This window comes from Bombus terrestris, chromosome 4, assembly GCF_910591885.1.
Source record: "Bombus terrestris chromosome 4, iyBomTerr1.2, whole genome shotgun sequence".
NCBI classification, from domain to species: Eukaryota; Metazoa; Arthropoda; class Insecta; order Hymenoptera; family Apidae; genus Bombus; species Bombus terrestris.
In genome coordinates, this window is record NC_063272.1 from 1,950,484 (window position 1) to 1,959,777 (window position 9,294).

A 9,294-nucleotide genomic window follows, 5' to 3' on the forward strand; every position below is an offset into this window, starting at 1 on the left:
CGTAATGCGCATTTGGAAAAAATTTTCCGTTGCGAACGTTGGAATAGCAGCGCGAGCCATCGCGCAAACAGCGGGAAACAATTTTTCCTTGGGAAACTTGGAAGCTCGTGTCATCGTTTAGAACACGTACCTGCGTTGTGTTTTATCGATGTTCGGTACTTTGAAGTCTAAGTATAAACCTTGCTTGCACGGTGCAACTAATCCGTGACAAATCGAGCAAAGTAGAGGCTGCATTTCATCGAATCAAGGAACGTTTGACGTGTACACCGTGACATACAGAAACTTGTACATCTCTGAAAGCCAACGCTTTGATGTTTAACGATGAATGCTCAATTCTCAGAAACGATGCTGTCGTTGAAATTAAGCTAGTCGTTTCTGCCGGTGTACGCGGAATTTCCTTTCTATGGGCTCTCGCGTACAAACGTGTTTATGTTCATTTACGCCGTCTTTCTAAACGAGAGGTCTAATCAGTTTGTAGAGCCGATTTATCGATTTCTGTGCGTACAGCTGCGTTACCGTTCGTCGAACGAATCATGCAAACCAGACAATTGCCCGATTTTAAGACGCGACGCGATAAACGCGAACAACTGGTTCAGTGGGACGACGATAATATCGATCAGAACGTTCTACGTAAAATTAGTTAGAAACGATCCGCCTGTTACGATCGAACTTGGGCTATTGGCATCGATTGTGGTAGTTACACTTGGCTAGCAAGTGTAATTAGAAGAATACGAATCCTTGGCAAATTAACGAATAGTTTCTTTCGAAATTTACTCTTAACCGAAGCATTTATCTTTTATACGATATCATACACAGCAACTGGAGAACCCGGAGAAGCGTTACCACTGCGAGAATTACGCTCAGCTAATAAACGCAAACGAACGAGAGACAAATATTCTGATAAGTTCGGCAAGCAAATGTTATCTCGTTTCTAGAAATAATTGTTAATAAGGAATATGCTAACAAGGAATTTGCTAATAACCGTAAGGTTGTATTAAGCGTACGGTTTATGCTAAATATAAATTGCACGAATGCGACGATAGTTCGTAACAAATTGAGTTCGATAACGACAATGTTAATTGTTTATCGTCTGTGCAACGCTATGAGGCGATTCTTCTCGAAAAATTGCAAGTGCCGAAACGACGGTAATTAACGCCATATTATTATAAAATAAATTCTAGGTAGTTTTAACGCGAAAGATTTATACTGTTTGAATAAATTCTCGTTCGTAAGTATTTGCGCGAATGCTGGTCTCGTGCGAAACGTGATAATTAAAATTGCGGATTTTTAGCATACGCAATACACGCAAGAAGATATAAAATTGCACAAATATTTGAGATATAATTGTAGATGAAACTTTCAGCCTGAGATCCAATCAAACCGGTAGCCTTTTTAAAACCGATCTCTACTTTCAAATCAACTTTAAATTTCAGCCTGTTTTTATGAGAAAATTCTCAAACTAATATGATGCTCCTCGGAGAGCTCTTCTCTGCCTTCTCTTTCGCTCTCCACTCGTCTCCCCCTAGAGAACAGCGTAATAGGACTACGTGTGCTCGTAGTCGGAGACAAAATTGGCGCTCAGGTGATATTCTACGGGAGCTTATTTTTCTAGATGACTCGTAACCCTGGCAAGTGTCAGTCTTTAATCTCTTAACGTACAATTTTGCTCCGCCTAACCGGTCAAAGACGCGCAATTTCTTCCTCGATCTACGTTCGCGATCTAAAGACGCTCGATTATACGCACACAGAGACGCACGAAGATACTCGAAGACTCTTAGAAACTTTTCACTTTTCCTATATTACACGAAATATTTAGAAACTTCATTAACAGCACGACGAGCCACGATTATACGTGATTGTGAAATTTCTAAAATTTCTAATTTCTCTGCAAAACCGTATCCAGAAGTTACATAAAATATTCGTCGCGCAAAGACGATGAAAATATTTGAGCAGTCAATTATTCGCTGTGTTAAGCCACGATATTTAGCGAAACGATCTTTATCACCAGTTTATAATGTTTAAGACTACTTCTATTCATGCTGTATACTAATTTTTCGCTAAATGTACATTTGCCATAAATGTTACAATTACAAGACATCATAACTGTTACAAGAGAAGTTTGTAAAGTTGCGATATGAAGGTTGATGTTTTTAATTAAAAAATTTTTGATCGCGAATAACCGTTAAAACGGATTAAAGTTTTTTTGATTGCCGGTAATCGTTATCGACGAGAGAAATTTCAGTTTGGTTACCAATAACCAACATAAATGACCGGATTTTTAAAATATTTTTTTTTTTTTTTTTTTTTTTTTTTTGTTACGAGTAACTGTTATCCGTGGCGAGAAAATTTTATTTTGGTTATCGATGACCATTATCGATGGCAAAAATTTGCTCTACATTGTCAATTATCACTGGCTGTATTATCAATCGTTATTAACGTCACAGATAATTATTGGGTTGGAAACTAGGTGATTGCGAATTTTGTCAATATCATCTAATGACAAAACCCGCAATCACCTAGTTAACAAGCCAATAGTACGTGTGTTCGCAGTTATTCATAAAATACAGAGATGGATGACCCATGGTCAAGTAGACTTTCTTAATTAATCAAAGTTTTCCCCGATATTACAATATTACAGCAACGATAGTTCCAATGCAGTTGATACACGTCCGGCAGTGAAAAATGACGAGGATACAACAACAACAACGTTCGAAAAAGTTTGAACCGCAAGGCAGGTAATGCTTCGAGAATTTCTCTTTAAACGAAGAACTTCGATGCAGTCGAACGTTCTCAAGTTAAAATTACACCAACTATGTTCGAGTAGTGCGCTTTCCAGCTTTATGCTGTTTTTAGGTTCTGAAGAGAAAAATGATTGAAGTATTTCGGGTGGAAATTCTGCGAGTAGAACGAGAGTTTTAGTTCTTGCTTTTCCAGCAGTTGTCGTTTTAATAATTTTAACCTTCTTAATACAACCTGCATGCGATAGTTTCATAGTTGAAACATTTATTCCCTGACACAGCACTTAAAAATGATATATATACGGTTTTCATTATCAGATTCGAATACGCGCGTATTGAATTTAGTTAAAATTTTAATTGAATATAAAATACATTATCGCTTGTTTCATTGGATAATGTAACGAATTTCTCGTAATAATATAGGAATTTCATCAAAACGAGTAAATCAACACGTTGATTGATGAAGTTTGAACTACCTGTTGAAAAGTTTAACAATAATGTATTAAATATGTATCTGTTCATCAATCATCACGAATCAGCCAAATAATAATTGGAAATAAATTTCATTGATATTTCATTCCGTTAATAATTAATATCATATTGCCTATAAAAGCGAACATACTTCTTTATTAATACGTGTGTAAATTCGTACTATCGCGGGGAGACGCGGTCGTTAGAATACGCGTCAACGAGAGTCGTAAATTCCCGTTACGATTAGAATAATCGACACCACGAATAGTTCGATCCCCGTATTTCGGTTAGGATAATCGGGGTGGTTGATGCGGTATAACACTGAGAGTCACAGAATTATAATAATGTATATTTCCAACAACTAGTCTACACGATTGAAAAGATATAAACAATTAACAACTTTATCGCACGCAGATAATGTAAATGTATACAGTATCGAGCAAGGCTCTTACACTTGAAGTTAGTCTCTTGGTGGACGTAGCACGATATGATACTTAACAGAATAAGCGAATGTTTGGCAATGTGTAATGTTCGACGCGTCACAAGGAACTGATCGACTTTGGATGATTTCTTTGTCTCATCTTTAAGACGACCCCCACTATCCTTAGGTCACGCCACCGTTCGCGCCTATGATCACGTATGTCTGTTCTTGCGTGGAAAACGTAACGGACCAAATTCGACGTTTCGAGAACTCGCTGCTTGGCAACAGCTATGCGCTCGTCGATACATTGTATATGATCCGGCGGTCAGATAAGACGATCTGACTGAGACATTGTAGGGCCGCGAGTGACGGTTAGAAAATACAGCCTGTGTTAAGCCTCGTGGCGTAACATCCTCCCCCCGTTGAGAGGGTACCGATCAAATGATATGGTGTGGAATCAGTTGCGTCGCTGGCGAATCTCCTTGGCTCCGTGTGGGTGGTCGGACTCGTCTGGATCTGGGTGAATGAGTAAGGGGACCAGTCTTTTGACGCCACGATCCAGGGTAGTTGTTGCCGTCTGCACGGTGGCGGTCCGTATGATTCCGTCGACTCCTGGATGGACCTTGATCACGCGGCCCAAAGGCCATTGCATGGATGGTACGTTATCCTCCCTGAGGACTACTACGGTGCCTACTCGGATGTCGTGACTGCCCTTGCTCCATTTATTTCGGATGTTCAGCTCGTTCAGGTATTCTCGATGCCAACGGCGCCAGAAATGTTGTTTGATCCTTTGAATATGTTGCCAGCTGGAGAGACGATTGGATGGAGTGTCCCGGAAATCTCGTTCTCGAAAGCTTGTTAGTGCATCTCCGATGAGGAAGTGACCGGGAGTAAGGACAAGAAGATCGTTTGGGTCAGATGATATTGGAGTCAGAGGACGGGAGTTGAGGATAGACTCGATTTCAATGATCAGTGTGTTCAAATTTTCGTATGTTAAGAGCTCGTTACCTGCGACACGTCTGAGATGTCGTTTGAAGGACTTCACCGCAGCCTCCCACAGCCCGCCGAAGTGAGGTGAGTTGGGAGGAATGAAGTGCCATTCGATTCGTCGATCGGCTAAAAAGAACTGAATCTTTACCTTATGATCGTCGGACTGCAGGAGGTTTCGGAGCTCTCGTAATTCATTGTTGGCGCCAACGAAGTTGGTGCCGTTGTCAGAATAAATTGTTACACAGAATCCTCGGCGAGCGATGAATCTTCGCAGAGCAGCAATGAAGGCCTCGCTAGTGAGATCGGTGACTAGCTCGAGGTGGACTGCTTTGACTGCAAGGCATACGAAGATTGCTACATATACCTTGATTTTTCGTCGGTTGCGATCCTTTCGTTCCTTGATGTAGAACGGTCCGCAATAATCGATTCCGACGTTCGTAAATGGACGAGATTCCGTTATCCGTGCAGCTGGAAGGTCGCCCATTACGTACTCTACTGGAGGTGGATTGGCTCGGCAGCAACGTACGCACTTCTTCAGCGTGCTCCAAACTTGACTACGGCCGTCGATAGGCCAGTAAGATCTCCTTAAGGCATATAAGGTAGCTTGAGTTCCGGAGTGGAGATTTAGGAGGTGTTCATGCTCGATTATGAGTGCTGTAACTGAGGATTTGGGTAGAATGATTGGGTGTTTCTGAGTGAAGGGCATTGGTGAATGACTGAGTCGGCCTCCGACTCGCAATATCTCGTCCTTGTCCAGAAATGGATTGAGTCGTTGCAGCTTCCCCTTCACTGCAGAATTTCGATCTGTGCGGAGAGTACGTATTTCATCTGGAAAATAACAGAGTTGTAACAATTTGACCAATTTGTTATGCGCATTGGTTAAATCATGTGTGGTTAGAGGTCCCCCCCGATCCTGTTTTTGCCTCCATCGGAGGCAACGAGCGGCAATTCTTATCAGCTTGGGCCAAGAAGAATATCTCTCCAGTAGACTGTGGTCAGGCGGAGTCACGGACAGACATGTTGCCTTCTTTTGCTCTGGTATTTCAACTAATGGTACTGGGTTCCACGACGGCCAGTATTTTTCAGGTTGTTGGAGCCATTCTGGTCCATGTTGCCAAATGGTAGATCGCAGGAAGTCTTGGGGTGATTGGCCTCGAGATATGAGATCTGCAGGGTTATCGGTAGTGGGAATGTGGCGCCAATCTGAGGTGTGAGTCTTTTGTTGAATCTCTGTCACACGATTGGCGACGAAGGTTTTCAGCGTATGGGGTGATGTATTAATCCAGTGTAAAACGATTGTAGAATCAGTCCAGTAAACGGTCCGAGAAATGTTGCTTGGTAACGCTTGAAGGACTGTAGTGGCCAATGATGCGAGAAGAAGTGCTCCACTCAGTTCTAGCCTTGGAATGGTTTGTGATTTGAGTGGAGCCACCTTTGACCTTGCGGTGAGGAGTCGTGTCCAAACATGACCATCCGGAGCGATGGTGCGAAGGTAGACGCATGCCCCATACGCCCTTTCGCTGGCGTCGCAGAATCCGTGTAATTCAATTTCCGCTGCAGTCTTGATTATAGTTTTACGTGGAAACTTCACGTTATTCAGCAAAGGTAGCTGTGAATAATATTTGCTCCATTCTGTGTGTACGTCAGCCGGAAGAGATTCGTCCCAGTCAAGTTTTAAAGTCCAAAGTCGTTGGAGCAACATCTTAGCGCGAACGATCACTGGTGCCAGTAATCCAAGAGGGTCGTAGATCTTGGCAATTTCGGAGCTGATTGTTCTCTTCGTAATTCGAGAGGCGGTAGGATTGATTTTGACGGAATACAGGATCGAATCGTCAAAGGAATTCCAAACAACACCCAGAGTTTTGAAAGTTTGCGATTCGCCTAGTAGCAGCTTATCGTTTATGTCCTGCTCGGAAAGTCCTCGTAGCAGTTCCCGGTCGTTCGCTGCCCATTTTCGGATGTTTAAGCCGGCTAATTTAAGCAATTCTATGAGCTCCGTTCTTAGTGATTGTGCCTCGTTCTTTGTTTCGGCTCCTGTGAGAACATCGTCGACGTAGAAGTCTCGCTGTAAGACCATCGCTGCTCGTGGGTATCGATGTCCCTCGTCGTCTGCCAGTTGTTTGAGGCACCGAATGGCTAGGTAGGGGGCCGCTGACAGCCCGAATGTCACTGTGTTAAGTTGATAGATGTCCACTTCTCCGTCCGAGTTGCGCCACAAGATTTGTTGGAATTTCCGATCCTCTGGACGCACAAGAAATTGTCGATACATCTTTTCGACATCGCCTGTAATGACATACTGATGAAAACGAAATCTTAAAAGGATAAGAAATATGTCGTCTTGTAGTTTCGGTCCCGTATGAAGTACGTCGTTTAATGAAACTCCGGTGGTGGTTGGTGCAGATCCGTCAAACACAACTCGGAGTTTTGTAGTCCGGCTGGATTCTTTGATCACGCCGTGATGTGGCAGAAAATATCCGTCGTCCGTGCAGTGGTCCGTGGTGATCTTCGTCATATGTCCTAATTCCAAGTATTCTTGTATTACGGCGTGATAGTCGGCTTCGAATTGTTTGTCTCGTTGGAATCGACGGCAGAGGGAAGTGAGTCGCTTCATTGCCATGGCTTTCGAAGATCCAAGCGGAGGAGTTGTTTCATTGAATGGGAGAGCGACAACGTATCGCCCTTCGTTGTTGCGTTGAACGTGATTTCGAAAGTGCTCCTCGCACTGTCGTTCCGATTCCGAAATTCTTGCGGTGGGCGGTCCCTCGTCGATTTCCCAAAAACGGGCGAGGTCCGCCTGTAAAGCCGTCGTGGAGGTGTGAAATGCGTATGCTAATGATTGTGAGGTTGGGCTCCCCCCGATGACCCATCCGAATCTCGTCTTTTGCAGACGCAAGTCGGGCCCGTTTGCTTGACTGATATCAAGTTGGCCGACACAGAGTGATGCTAGTGTTGGTCCGGCGCTCAACAATATTTCGATCGGAGCAGGTCTATGGAATCTTGGATCGGCTAATTGGAGATTCCTAGGTATCTGTATCGTTGAGCGATCTACGGGTTGGTTTGGGACCCAAGACGCGATAGTCGGTATGATCAGAAACGTCAAGTTGCGTTCGTATGTGCCGTCAATAGAGGTGATCGTGGCCGTGATGTAGCGTTTCGAGGTCGTCGATAACGTGTTGAGTGCTCCGATTGGGACCGAACATTTCTGTTGATTGAGTTTTAATGAGTTAGCGAGCCTTTCGGTGATAAAGTTCATGCTAGAGCCGGTATCTAGCAGAGCTCTACAACGAACTGGTTGAATTTCATTATTCAAGATGTTGACCTGCGCTGTGACTAACAAGTCGTGTTGCAATTGTTCAAAAGGGAGCGGGGTCGATGAGTCCGTTTTCTGTGGTTCGGTCCCTAACAGGCTCGTCTGATGACGTCATTGTTTTCCGTGTCGTTTAGGGCTGGACGATATGGTCGATCCCGATGCCGACGATCGCGGTAACCGAGATTCGCGTTTCGGGGATGTTCGCGGAGACGTTCGGGGAGACTCTCGGTGAGAATCTCGACGAGACGCTCGGGGAGACGTTCGGGGAGACGCTCGGGGAGACTCTCGGCGAGAACACTGGCGAGACGCTCGGGGAGACGAAGATGAGCGTCTCGAACGATGTGACGAACGCGGGGACGGTGAACTGGGCGAAGATCGACCGCTGGATGATCGGTCGCTCGACGATCGGCCGCTCGATGTTCGGTCGACACGTGTTCGTGTTTTGCTATGCCCCTGGTCTTGATGCAGATACGTGTGATGTCGCTGTCTACAGATGCGACATGATCCCGCGGAGCATTGAGTGAGAGCGTGTCCCTTGCCTAAACAATTGGTACAGAGCGACGCCCTTTTGGCGATTTCCAGGCGTTCTTTGGGCGTCTTCGTTTTGAAGACAAGGCAATTCCATAATTTGTGTTGTCCGTGGCAGTTCGGACACAACAACGTATTATGTGTAGTTATGAATGTGTAGCTTCGCGGCGCGTCCTGTCGCCGACGGTCGTGTTGATCGGACGCCCCCTTTTTGACGGTTAATGATGAACACGCTCTGTCGCTATTCGTCCGTGTTTTTAGAAAATCTACTAAATGCGTATATGGCGGCAATTTCTTGTCCGGTAGGGTATGTTGCCATTCGCGAACGACGGCTGAGGGTAACTTCGACGTGACAAGCTTTATGAGAAAGGCGTTTGACGTGACTGGGTCCCCGAGTCTTTCTAACGCTTGAAGATGTACTTTGACTGTCTCGATAAGATCGTCTATGGCTTCGGGTGTTTCTTTAGTTATTCTGGGATAGTCGAGAATCAGGTCCCAGTGACGCATGCAGATCTGGCGGTGGCAGTCGAATTTTTCCCTAAGAGCGTCCATGGCGATTGCGTAATTTGCGTCGGTGATGGGTAATGACTGTATGCTTCGCGCAGCCCAGCCAGTCAGGGCTGTTCGGAGATGATGAAATTTCTGAACCGGTGCTAAATTTTCATTTCTATCTATCGCTGATGAGAAGGCATCGTGAAACGAATGCCAATCCTCGAGGGCGCCATCAAATGTAGGTATGCGAACCTCCGGTAGTTTAAGCGGTGCGGACTCGCGGCCGACGGCTGATTCGCCGCTTGTCGACTGTGACGGCGTGCTCCGTCGTGTATTGCTTAATT

The 9,294-nt window shown here is 44.7% G+C and overlaps 1 protein-coding gene across 1 annotated transcript; it reads right to left on the bottom strand.

Moving 5' to 3' along the window:
- Positions 1-3,169: 3,169 nt before the first annotated feature.
- Positions 3,170-6,697, bottom strand: LOC125385012. Its single transcript, XM_048405482.1, has 3 exons — positions 5,068-6,697; positions 4,292-4,953; positions 3,170-3,214 (listed from the first exon to the last, which is right to left on the bottom strand). Exons 1-3 carry the CDS (start codon positions 6,695-6,697, stop codon positions 3,170-3,172), a joined length of 2,337 nt encoding a protein of 778 aa, XP_048261439.1.
- Positions 6,698-9,294: the final 2,597 nt, after the last annotated feature.